Source organism: Micropterus salmoides, unplaced genomic scaffold (assembly GCF_014851395.1).
Source record: "Micropterus salmoides isolate LMB-PRFRI ecotype aquatic unplaced genomic scaffold, ASM1485139v1 Ms_hic_scaffold_4, whole genome shotgun sequence".
NCBI lineage: Eukaryota > Metazoa > Chordata > Actinopteri > Centrarchiformes > Centrarchidae > Micropterus > Micropterus salmoides.
Window position 1 is genome coordinate 34603178 of NW_024043372.1, and position 12744 is coordinate 34615921.

Consider the following 12744-nt stretch of genomic DNA (forward strand, 5'->3'; position numbering starts at 1 on the left):
CAAAGTACAGTTCATGTCCAAGTCGTTTAGCCATGGTTTCAGTGAATGCCATGAGACTGGCTTCCCTAAAATATCTTAGATGGTTGACATTTCCCTGTAGCTAGTGAATCTTATTCCTCAAGGATTGAACATTAGCCTGAATTACAGATAGCAGAGGAATACGATTGTTAAGATGTTGTTACCTGATGTAAGCATACAGCGAAAGTCATTGAGAACTATCTTAAAGAACAAGGAGTCCCGGAAGTGACGGTCTGGCCCCGACAGAGTCAGCCTGTGGCACTACTGAGCCCAGGTTACTTTATAGTGGCCTTCAGCTCACCTGTATTGGTGGGTCTGGTGTCTCTCATTTTCCTCTTGACACTTCAGGTCAGGTGAGTTGGCTGGCCAATCAAGCACAGTAATACCATTTGTCGTTGGTTGTCATTTTGTCACTGCGGGCAGGTGCAAAATCCTGTCAGCAGATGGAAGCATGAAGCTCTAAAATCTCCTGCTGCACTGACTCTGGACTGCGGTCATCCCTGTTGCTTGTGCGCCTTTTCCTACCACACTTTAATCTTCCAGTCAACTTTCCACGAACATGCTTTGATACAGCACTCTGTGAACAGCCAGCCCTTTCAGCAATGACCTTCTGTGGCTTACCCTCCTTGTGGAGGAAGTGCCAGGAGTGTCTTCTGGACAACTGTCAAGCAGAAGTCTTTCCCATGATTGTGGTTGTGTGTACTGAACCAGACTCAGGTCGACATTTCTGTATCCAACATTCTTTATTCTAATATTTTGAGATTTGGATTTTTGCTTTCCATGAGCTGTAAGCCGTAATCATCAAGATTAAAACAAAATGGCCTAAAATATTTCACTTTATTTGTACTAAATAGAATATATGAATGTTTTTACCTTTTTTTTTTTTTTTTCAAAAAATAATTTTTCCACAATATTCTAATTTTCTGAGATTCACCTGAGCTCCTTCAAAAGGGTGGTCACACCAAATATTGATTTGATTTAGATTTTTCCTTTGTTCCCTCACTTTGCATTTTGTTAATTGACAAAGATAATCTATTAACATCTATTTTTGAAAACATTCTTTCTTCACAGCATAGCCTTCTGTATATGATGGATTTTGTCACTGCAGTATTTGTGACAGTGTGGTTTGCTAGTAGGCCTATGTAGTTTTGTTGTAGCATAGCTAACAATGCATTGGATTTGCAGTAGCACTAGCTGGGTCCAAATATATTGTTCTGCCCTTTATGTTTTACTGTACCAGATAATTTGTTTAATTCTGCTAAATGTATTTGTTTATAACACCTAGTAGGTTAGTATCTCAGCCAATGTCCTCTGATCGTAAACAACACTATGCACCTTTGACAGAACTATGACTGAGGTAAAAAAAAGTAGGCTGCTTTGCACGAAGATAACACTGCACTCACTAAGCATGGCAATCTTCCTTTCCCCCCCTAACACCTAGATCTCTTAGTGAAGTGGTTAGGCAAAGAATCGTCAGCATATCAGAAGAATTTGCTCAGGCTCAGTGCATGTTACTGGTCCTTATGCTGCTCACTGACTGTATCAAACAGGCTCCAGGTTTGTTACACTGTAAATGAATCAAACGATGCCTTCAATGACTATAGGACATATTGCTTTACAGGCTGGCCTCACGTGGGAACCATCAAAGCACGAAAATACGAGCCTTGTTCCACCCAGAAACATGAGCAGTAACCTACACGTGTAGATATTGAAGATGTAAGACATTGTTGGGTCCATTTCAGTTTTTGATTTAGCCTATTTCTCCAAACAGTGCAGTGACTAGTTGATGTCGTATTCTGTTACCACGGCAGCATCACTGTAATTGCAGTTGGTGGGATGTGTCACTAACAACTTTTGGGAAATTATTCAAAGGTAGGTTTGTGTTACACCGACGTTATGAATCTGAAGCTCCTTTTCAACACCAGGGCATTTTTAGTCAAGTCGAATACACACGTTTAAAGTAGGGGTTTACGAGCTGCACCTGAATGTGGCGTGATGCTGCGCGCGTTATGGATTTCCCTAACACTGCTGCTTATCGGGTACCAGGAGCTGCAGCTGCAGCAGTCCAACCACATACAATCTGCTCTACCACTTGATGCCGGCGACGGTTGATTGCACCTTTCAGTCTTGCATTGTGCATGTTTATTCACCATGGCATCATCGGACGAGCTGGACGAGGAATGCGTGTTGCAGCGGGGGAGATCTCAGAGTGACCCAAGCAGCATCACCGAGGTCCGCTTGGGCGAAGCGCACAGAGCAGGTAAGAGGAGGGGTGAGGGCTAAACGCATGTTGGATATCTGTCATCTGCTCATTAGTCTGCGCTTTTGGCCGGTGGTTGGATAGAAAACACGTCACGATGGCAGGGCTCGCCTGCAGCCGATCACATCCGCTGTGGATTTGTAGTTATCCCACAAACGTTAGTTGTTTTGTAAACGTGCGTCATTTACTGTCCCCTACATGTAGGCTGCTCACTGCTGTGCTGTGCTGTAGGCCGTAGCCTATATTTTAAACTGCTCATTCGCAATGACATAATGATTCGTGAAAATTTGTGTCATGCAACATATGAGATATTGTCCAACTGGTGTCATAGCAGTTAAGGAGTCCTTTTCAGTGGGTTATTCATTTTATGTCCATAATAGCACGCATAGATGTTCTGATTTTGATGATTTACAGACCCATATGCTCACTGACAGTGGCCACTCATGTATTTTTATGATCCTTTTTTTTTTCTCGTGTTTGTGAAATAGCCCAGTATTTTTGCAGCATGGGATGATAGAATGTAACTTGCCATCACACATGGACTGCAGTATGGTGAGTTAAAGCTGATGGTAGTGCTGGCTGTGTATTTGGCTGTTTCCATGGTGATCCAAATGGCAGAAGGCAGCAGTTAGCTCTCCAACTGTGAGCCGACACAGGGTGTGTGTGTGTGTGTGTGTGTGTGTGTCTGCTCTGACTGGTCGTTTTTTCCCCCCAATACACTGGGTGATGTACAGCAGCCAGCCATTCAAAGTGAAATGCCACCTCGACTGTGAATCATGTTTATCTGTGAGATTGGAGTCGCATTGAGAAAAGCTGGGCAGACATTCATCCTTGCGCAACAATATCACGTTTTGAAAGGTATTGAACGGTGGATCGATTTTTAAAAAATGTGATGAATCACTCATTTTAACTGGCAGGGCCTCAACATCGCTTCTTTGCCAGCCTTCGTCACCCACGTACTGTAGATTCTGGTTTCACAACACAGTGGCAGCAGAATAAGTGAAGCTGAGACTGCACAGCTGTTGTATCTGTACAAATAAGGGACTATTTCAAGTTGATCATTGTCTGACATGTGTGGGGATTGCAGTAGCTATAATATACGAGACAGAATACATGTCTTCATATTATAGCACATAAACTGCCCTACACCTTGGAGTTCACTTGTGTGTAATGTTCAGACCATTTCAGGACCAGCTATCTACAGATACGAGGGCCACAGCAATACAGCAGAAAGGATCTTCAAGTTATCTTGCCAACAGCTGATATTGTTGTGTTCATGCCCCCGGTTTCAAATCTAGTACTTGTCACGTTATTGTGGTTGTCATGGTTATGTAACAGCAATGGTGTATATGTGCAACACTGGCAGGATTGGCCTGTGATATACTGTTCATTACTGTTTTAAAGTGCACATAAAATTTACCAGTATCCCCCTGAAACGCCGTAGCAGACTTCAGCCAAAGCTGGCGTTTCCAGTGCAGAATCAGGCAGACAGGGCTTGGGCAATGCAGCAGTGAACACCCACCTGCCTTCCCCCACCCCTCCATCCCCTCTGCTGGGTGCTAACCCTTTTGTAGCCCTGACACCCTTACTGCGGCTTTGATCCTGGCACTTGAAGAACTGTCTCTGGGGAGAAAGGATGGAGCGACAGCTCTCTAATGGTGGCATTATCATGCCCAGCAGTGTTCCAGTGAACCAACTGCACTGACTTCTTCTTCCATCATGATCTTTGATAATCATATAGGAGGAAACATAAGTAGATTCTCGACAGCATGTCGCTACAACCAAAACAGGAAAATCACTGGTTACTTGTGCTGAGACTGTGCACTCACTTAAAGGAAAACTGTGGTATTTTTCAACCTGGACATATTTTCCCATGTGTTTGTGTCTAGGTGATTTGGGGACAGCAAGGTTTATAATCAGTCCAGCATCAAGAGCTCTGCAGTTGGCAGCCGTGAAACAGGAATGCAAGGTCATTCTTCTGGGCAATTGTGTACCATCAATGAACATCCTCTAAAAGTGATTGTTTTTGCTACTTTCATGTTTAGATTGCTATTATTATAGGTTGACCTTTTTTTTTTTTAAAGAATAAGATCCTCTTGTTAAACCAGAAACATCCATTATACTGTATCCCTCATAAAAGCTGCGATAAATGTGAAATTATTCTGGCTCTACATGCTAGCTCCCCACTGCCTCTTAGATGCCTGCCTCACTCTCGTTCCTCTCTTGATACTAGAGACCAGGGAACACTGTGCTATAGATTAAATTGTCTTTCAATGGACTTCTGTAGATAGTTTCATTTGGAGCTGGTGATAAGCAGCCACCTTATGGCCAGGTTACATCTCTAGCTCTGTTAGAGATGACGCAGAACATTGTGCAGCCATAACATTGTAGCCCAAAGGTGGAACTCATGCTGCAATGTGGCATATGTTGTAGCCAGCAAAACAAATATTAATTTCTTTCATCAGGACAAAAGTGCAATATGACACTAAATGCGCCTGCAAACAAAACTTGGCAGATTGACTCCATTTTTTTTTTTTTTACTTTTACAGTCTGCCAGTTGGGTGTATCCACATTAGTTGTTAGTTGTTTCAACAAGCAATACCTTTGTTATAATTACTATACAAGATATACCCAGTTAATGGGTTTGGCTTTAGGTTAACTCATAGTCAATATCTAAAACTGAATGTCACTTTCAGCAAATCAGCATACTATGAATGAGTGTTTTAGCATCTTTTAGCACATCACTCTCATTCCCACTGTTTTCCAACTTCCGATCACAAAGTAAAAGTGAACCACCGCGTCACGTGACGATTGAGATAAAGGACAACAATAGTAAGGATTAACACTGTTGCTGTAAAGCTGGGTAGGTCTTTGTTCACTATTACAATCATTAAAAAGCAAAAACAGCTGGCCTTTATAATGTTACATTCAGTGGTAAGTTCGGTAGCGTTTGGTAACTAACATTACATTGTGAACAAGCCACAGCCTAAATTTTTCTGGATTTGTTTGAGGTTTTGGAAAGGGAATAAATCGTACTTCCCCTTTCAACCTCTCTGGGTAATGACTGTAATGTAAGTGCCCCAGGAACAGCGTTTGTCCATTTCTTGGAAAAACAAAGCCAAAAAAAAGCTAGAAAGCTACTACGAGTGTATTGGAGTCAATGGAGCGCAGCCATGCGAATTCAGGGCGTGGCTTAGCGAAGGGTCAATTACTATATACAGTGTAATCAATAATGATGGCCAAAACAACAAAACCAAGACTAATTAGTTGTAATTAATCCTTTAAATGTAATGAACTTTTCCAAATGAATAGCACACAATACAGATTTGTTTCTATTGCCCTAATAAGCACTTTGACAACAAGTATCCTTCTACAGTACAGTTGTGAAGCTGACTGTCCTGATGATGAGAGAGAGAGAGAGACTGGTGGAGTAGATGAAAAAGCTTAGCAGTTAAAGTAGTGTGTAGGTTACAGTGCATCAGTTAATTAAGCAGCTTCTCAAGGCCAAGAAAAGTATCTGTTGCTTCATAACTGCTGGAAAAGTGAAGGAGGTTAGACCCGAAGTAAGAATCAACTTCCGCGTGGAAGGAAATTTCCACTGTGCTCCCCGACTATGGTCTGGAAGCTGATCAGGAAAGGCTAACAACTACTATGCCTGCTCACTGTTACTGTTATTAATACTGAAAGCACCATGTCAGCACTGTCATGATACTGAGGGTCTAGAGATTTTAATCTGGTAAATCACCAAAATACTGAGAAGGGTCCGACTGCAGACCTCACATCCATGGATCTAGGTCTGTGAGCCAATGGGAAGAGCGTAGGATCCCTAGGCATAAAGTATGTTCCTTTAGCAAAGTGATGCACAAATATTTGTATGATTTGATGTATAAAAGCAAGAAGGCCTACTTTTCCAGTAAATTAAATTTCTTTCCGCTCGATTAGAAGGCAATATTCCTGTAACTTCTATATAAACACGACCGTGAGTCTATAGCCACAAGAAGAAGCTCTGTGATGCTGTTCTTAAACACAGTGGGGCTTTAGCCAAATGTAAATTTAACATGCTCACAATGACAATGCTAAGATGTTGATGCTAAGCAGGTATAATGTTTACCATGTTAGTTAAGCCTGTTAGCGTGCCAACATTTGCAAATTAGTGCAAAAAGTACAGCTGAGGCGGATGGGCTGTCATTCATTTTGCAGGTATTTGTTCACGAACCACAAATCAAAATATTGAACTGATGGTCAGATGACAAAGCAAGAGGGGCGCCAAAGTGATTACAATTCAGCCTACGGTAGACAAGAATGTCTGTACCATAGTTCATGGCAATCCATCCAATAGCAGACATTTCACTAAAAACAGAAAATGTGAAATTCAGGGGATCACCACAGTTAGTAGACTTTGGGGCAACAGGAGCATCCGTGCAAACCTTCACTGCAATCCATCCAATAGTTGAGATATTACAACAACAACAACCGGATGTTTTTTTTTTTATCGTAGCTGGTGATTTTAATCAAATAGATCTCAGAACTTTTTTGTACCTAAATGAATGGAGTGGTGAGGGCTCTATCTAGGCCAAAAAAGATGCCTTTCAGTCAAGTGATAAGGAAGCATAAGGCACCACCAGAGGAGGCAAAGCAGAAGCAATAGCAGAGACTGGAGAGAGACCTCCGACAACAAAACCAAAGATATGTGGCAGGCAATCAAAAACATCACAGGTAACAAAAGCAGGAGTGCCCATGTGTGAGGCCATGTTGCCATATGTTCTAAACATATTCTACGCTTGCTTTAATCCTCTAAACTTAGAGTCAGCTGTACAGTCCGCTCTGCCTCCTGAAGACCGGCCACTGTCAGTATCCACAGCAGATGTGAGAAGATTCCTGCTGGGAATAAATATTAGTAAAGCTGCTGGGCCTGATAATATCCCTGGCTGTGTACAACAACGTGCCAGTCAGCTAGTTTATCACTGTCACAGAAGAGGGTTCCTACCTGCTTCAAGACAGCCACCATCGTCCGTGTACCTAAAAAGTCTGCAGTGTCTAGTCGAAACGACTACCGCCCTGTGGCTCTACCCCCATTCTGGTGAAGCACTTTAAGAACAACATCCGAGGATCCTCACCAGTTTGCTTTCACAACCAAGTCATCCACAGAGGATGCCATTCTCACACATGTGGAGAACACCTACATCAGACTGCTGTTTGTAGATTTCAAACAATGAGACGTAATATTGGGAGGAAATCAACAATCTGAACAAACTGCTCACTTTCAGTTGATTTTAGGAAAAAGGGACACACACACCCCTGTCTACACCAGTGGAGTTGAGGTGGAGCAGATTAGCAGAATGGTTTTAGGTTCCTATCATGATCATCGCCACACTGGAGATCCACAGAAACAGCTGTTTCTTAAAGGGGTAGTTCAGATTTATTTCTCCAGGTTCCGTATGAGACGCACTGAGCTTTCAACTAACTCAAATGTAACCCATCTGTGTCGGGTGACGTAGTACAATCAAAGCTGACTATTTTAAAGTCTTAAGTTACATAACGATGTCTGTAAGGGGTCTCAATCATTAAGGTCGTTAGAGCCACCTGAGGCCAAATCTGAGCGACCATCGTTGGCATCTTCAGCATTCCATACTCCAGACACACATGGAATCACAATGTTGTTGCGTTTGACCTTCTTTTCCTCATTGTTGCTCTTCCTGGATCTTGTGGCTGTTTTCACAGAGGCCCATTTGCGGTATCCACAGGCTGTATGTGCCGCCTTCAGGTGGTTCTGTTCCTTCTCTCTGGCTTGGGCACTTGTTGGTATGTTGTCAGCTCGTGGTAGATTTAGCCAGAGCCAGGATGCCAGTGCCATTGTGTCAATATGTGCCCCTTCTAGCCAGACCAACACCTTCCCCTATATATAAATATATGTACTATTTTACATATATTTGACAAAAATGATTGTCATAAATATTGTTCAGTAACCTTGTTTACATAAATGACGTGGGTTTTTTGGGTGGTGCTGGTGCATCATGTATTTGTCCGTGGTTCAAAAATATTATAAACTCCCACAAGCCACAATGTGGCAATCACAGTAGAGGTTTCTGTGGTACATTTTTCACTCATCAATGTGATCAGTGAAATGTGTTTTAAAAGATGTTTTCAATGTGTCAAATTTAAAGAGGTCATATTATGCTTTTGGGGTTTTTCTCTTTCCTTTATTGCATTTAGTTATCTTTTTTGTGCATTTAATAGTTTTGCAAAGTGAAAAAGCCCAAAGTCCATCCCGGAGGGAGTTCCCATCTCCCACAGAAAACTCTGCTCTGAACTGCTTGAAAACAGCTCGATTTTAGCCCAGCCTTTCCTTCTGTAACCTATATGCGTCACTAGCCATGTTTCCATCAAATTGTCACGCAAATTTTATCACGAAATGTGTTTCCATCAGCCGGTTTGTGAATGAACCAGGCTACAGCAAGCATAGTTACGTCAGTAGTTGACGTTACACATGGCTGTAATAAACATGACATGTGGGTTCCAAACCAGAAACAAAACCAGTGAACCATGAACCTGATGGCCATTGATCTTAGAACAATGGAGAGAGGTCCTCAGAAATGTGTGGCAAGTTGCTACCAGCCATTTTTCCGCACATTATGGGAATATCCGGTGTTATGCCGAGAATTGCATGCACCTCCATATAATGTTTTTAAACACTATAAAATCCTTTGTGGGGTTCGCCAATAGTTATAAATGATTCGCAGTATGTACTTTAGGAACATTTAGAGTTGTTAATATTTTATTACACTCAGTAGAAGTAGCATTCAGCAAAAATATGCGGTGATAGCCCCATTTGATCAGTGTGCAGAGCAAAGTATCTGAAAAGGAGGTGACTGCATAATTCGGCAGAACAGATGATGAAGGCTACCTGCCAAGATTTGTATCCACCTCTTTTCTCAGCACAAATGAGCGTTACCAGCCGCGAGGTGCATGAAATTCTCAGCAGGCATGCAGAACTCTGCACAACCGGGCAAGACGCCGACAGCAGAAACAGCTGATCAGTCGTGAGTTACAAGCTCGCTACGTAAGAACTTATTCGGGAAAAAGTGTTTCCATCTCCAATTTAACGCTTTTACTCTTTTTCGACAAAGGCAAAAACCACCTCAAGTGAGCGTAAAAACCTTTTTGCGAAATTAAGGATTTTTTTTCGAATTTTGCCATTCCAACCTTTTCTAATGCCATACTTCAAAATGCGCATTAAAAAACGTTGATGGAAACACGGCTACTATGTAACATGCATCATAATGCTTGCCTTGCGGCTAGTGTGGCACACCCTCAAAAACACTTATGTTTCAAACACACTGTTTGAAAAGACGTGAGATGCCTCACGGAGCCAAACGGAGCGCTCAACACACAGGATGAAAAGAGTTACTGCAGCAATGCGCAGTATCACAAAATATGGTGTTTTTTGAAAATGAAACCATGTAAACCTTATCTGGTACAGCCCCGAAGTAAATTAAGAAAATTAATTAATTAAAAGATGAACCTGAAATGAGCATCATATGACCAATTTAAAAAAAGGTTTCAATATTAAAAAGCTTTGACAATATTTTAAAGCCTGTACTTAGGTTGTTGTATGTAATATGTAATAAAATGTTTGTTAATAAACTATTACTTAAACATTTTGCACTATGCTCCTAAATTTCTTTGTGTGCTACCAAATGTTTAAATTGAGGAGCCAATGACCAAGCAGAGATGAGACTGGAGAATTGTTGAAAGGCATCTTAAACACCTGCATAGTAGGAGAGGTCAGAAAATGCGGCAAAGTGGAGTCAAGAGCAGTTGAAAGTGCATCAGTAAATAAAACTGCCACAAGAGGGCTCTACTTGACAGATGGATAGATGTTGCAAAAATGAGGTAAGCTGTCAATGTCACAAGGAGTCAAGAAGATTTCTCAGCACTATACTGCAAGGTTTAAGATGAGTTTAAATTAGACTTAGGTGAGATGCGCTTTAAATGAATATTCAATTTATGCCAAATCAAGCCTCAGACTGTGAGACAGGGATGAACACTGTGCAGGCAGCATCAGAAGAAGCCTTGAAATCCTTTGAAAGCCAGTCAGAGGAGAACAGAAATCTCCACAAAGAAAACTAAAATTTTGCTTAACTTCATGCCCCCCGTGGGTATTTTTGGAACAGATAGCAGCAACTCCTCAGAGTTTTTTGGATCTCATATCTATTTCAAAAGTGGAACATCTAAAAGCAGTGATCAAGGACAGCATGGTGATGTGATCGACTCTAATCTAGGACTACAAATTAAAATGTGAGTTTACTGAGGTGGTAATAGGCTGTTCCATCAGTGAGTTTACCCTTGCTTAAGACACAGTGGTACAGTGGCTAATTCAAAAGCACCTTTTGATTCTCTCATGGCCGTTATGCACTATGCAGAGATGTCCCCGGGTGCTACTGATTACAGGGCCCCAGGGAGCAGCACATGGGTAGGACAAAACATGACATCATTCTCTACCAATGTATTGAAAGGATATAAACACCACTATGTAGGAGACTTACTCTAGATACATGATTGGCTGAAGCAAGAACTGTAGAAATAATGTGGTCAAGAGTCCAAATTCTCCCAACAGAACCCCACTGACCTAAAAATGTTTTACTACTACTAAAGAGGAACTGCACTGATTTTGCTCATAAAAGTCAGTTTATAGGTCCTCGGAAGTCTTGCTGGATATGTGGGGAAAAAAGCCTTTTGTGCCACACAAAGTCTGCTCAAATGGCTCAAGTGATCTCACTTGAGTCAATTAGGGTTGAAAAATGAGAAGTTGGAAAGAAGTGAGCTTACTGGACCTCGTCTCTTCTTGAGACTTGTGGCTAGAGGCTACATTAGCCGCTACTAGCATAACACCAACCGAACTGTTGAGTTGCACTGTGGGACGTTCACCAAATTTTAATTACCTTGTGGCTACGAGATAAGTGTATAAGAAGAGCCAGCAGAATGGAGCAGCTTATCTCCCCAAAGCTGCGTGTGCACAGTGCCTGCTCCAGCTGACACCTGCTTAAAGCCTTCGTTGGGTGATAGCTGTGGATAGAGACTATTTCTTATTATTATTTGAAAGTTTTATTTTAACTTAGGGGGGAGTTATGCTATGGCAAAAGCAGCTTGGACAGCATGTACCATGATGCCCATAAGGAGAGGCAAGAGAGCCATTATAGGAGCCGTGTTGACCCAGCTTGGACTTAAGGCTGGCTCAGGTTGGCCAAGAAACGGAAATCAGAGACTTCTGTGCCCATATCTGTACAGAGACCTAGATACATCGATGATGCTTGGTGCTCAAGCGTAGTAAAGATGGACACAGTTTCCCAAATATCAGACTTTGTAATTAAGGATGATAATAACCACATCACTTGTTGCTGCAGTTTACATTCACCACAGAGCAAATTCATAAGATGTACTGCGGATATTGCCTATGTACAGGCCTATATAAATAACGATATTCATTGTTTTATTAAACTTTTTATGTTACTGTATTTGAATATAGGCTACAGTACATTTAGCTGTTTCTACGAGCCTCCCAGCTGATTTTAAGTGATTATTGTGAATGCTCTGATTAACGGTAGCCTACACTGTTTCTCTCACTCTCTCCAGAGACGTTTTATAATTAAGGCTTTACGTTCACACAATTTCTTTTGACTGTCCTTCAGTATTAAAATATTCCAACACTGCTCATAGTGTGTACAATAGGACACATTAGCCACTGAGCATGCTAACGTAAGCATGCCAATAGGCTAACATACAAAATAAACAGTAAAGCAACATAAAAATGCCAAACTTACAGGTTCAAAGTGTGAAATTTGTATCAGCCCATCCTTGCGCTTCAGTCTGAAGGGAATCCTGGTTGGAACTGTTACTGATCCTCTTTGTAAAATGGTTAGCACAGTACACACACAAAAAAAGCGCTGATTGGCTGAAAAGGAGCTCTGTGCATCTGCACTTTCCTCCAGGACTCAGATCTGTGTCTTGGTAAAACTTTGAAATTGAATTAAGATTGAATCTGAATTCAGATACTGAATTTGAATTTTGAGGACTATATGTTTCAGGGAGGAGCAGATACAGTTTCAGTGCAACTGAATTCAATGTCATAATACTACATTCAGTTTCAGGTTTATTGGAATTCAGTTTCAAACTAATACATTCAATTTCAAATTATGCTATTCAGTTTTTAAATTCACTTATTCAAGTTAAACAAAACAAATTCGGTCTCTGGTCGCACAAAATTCTGCCCATACAGTTTTCCCTTTCGGAGAACGGGAAAAGAAAAACTAGATATCTGTGAAGGTTCTCAGTGATCCAGGTCATAGTTATACAAAGAAAGTTAAAATAGGTGCAACTGGACTGGTTGAAGATGGGGACAAAACCATAGACTGTATATGGACAAAATGTCTTCTAGTATCTTCAACCAAAAGTCCAGTTGCCCTTGA

At 41.4% G+C, this 12744-nt stretch overlaps 1 protein-coding gene across 1 annotated transcript in view; it reads left to right on the plus strand.

Moving 5' to 3' along the window:
* The first annotated feature begins 2043 nt into the window (after window positions 1-2043).
* phactr3b (phosphatase and actin regulator 3b) overlaps window positions 2044-12744 on the plus strand; it is a 63386-nt gene continuing 52685 nt past the window's right edge. The window contains exon 1 of the mRNA XM_038697319.1: window positions 2044-2278. Within this exon, the coding sequence (XP_038553247.1) occupies window positions 2170-2278 (109 nt within the window). The 5' untranslated portion in view covers window positions 2044-2169. The remainder of the gene's footprint in view (window positions 2279-12744) is intronic.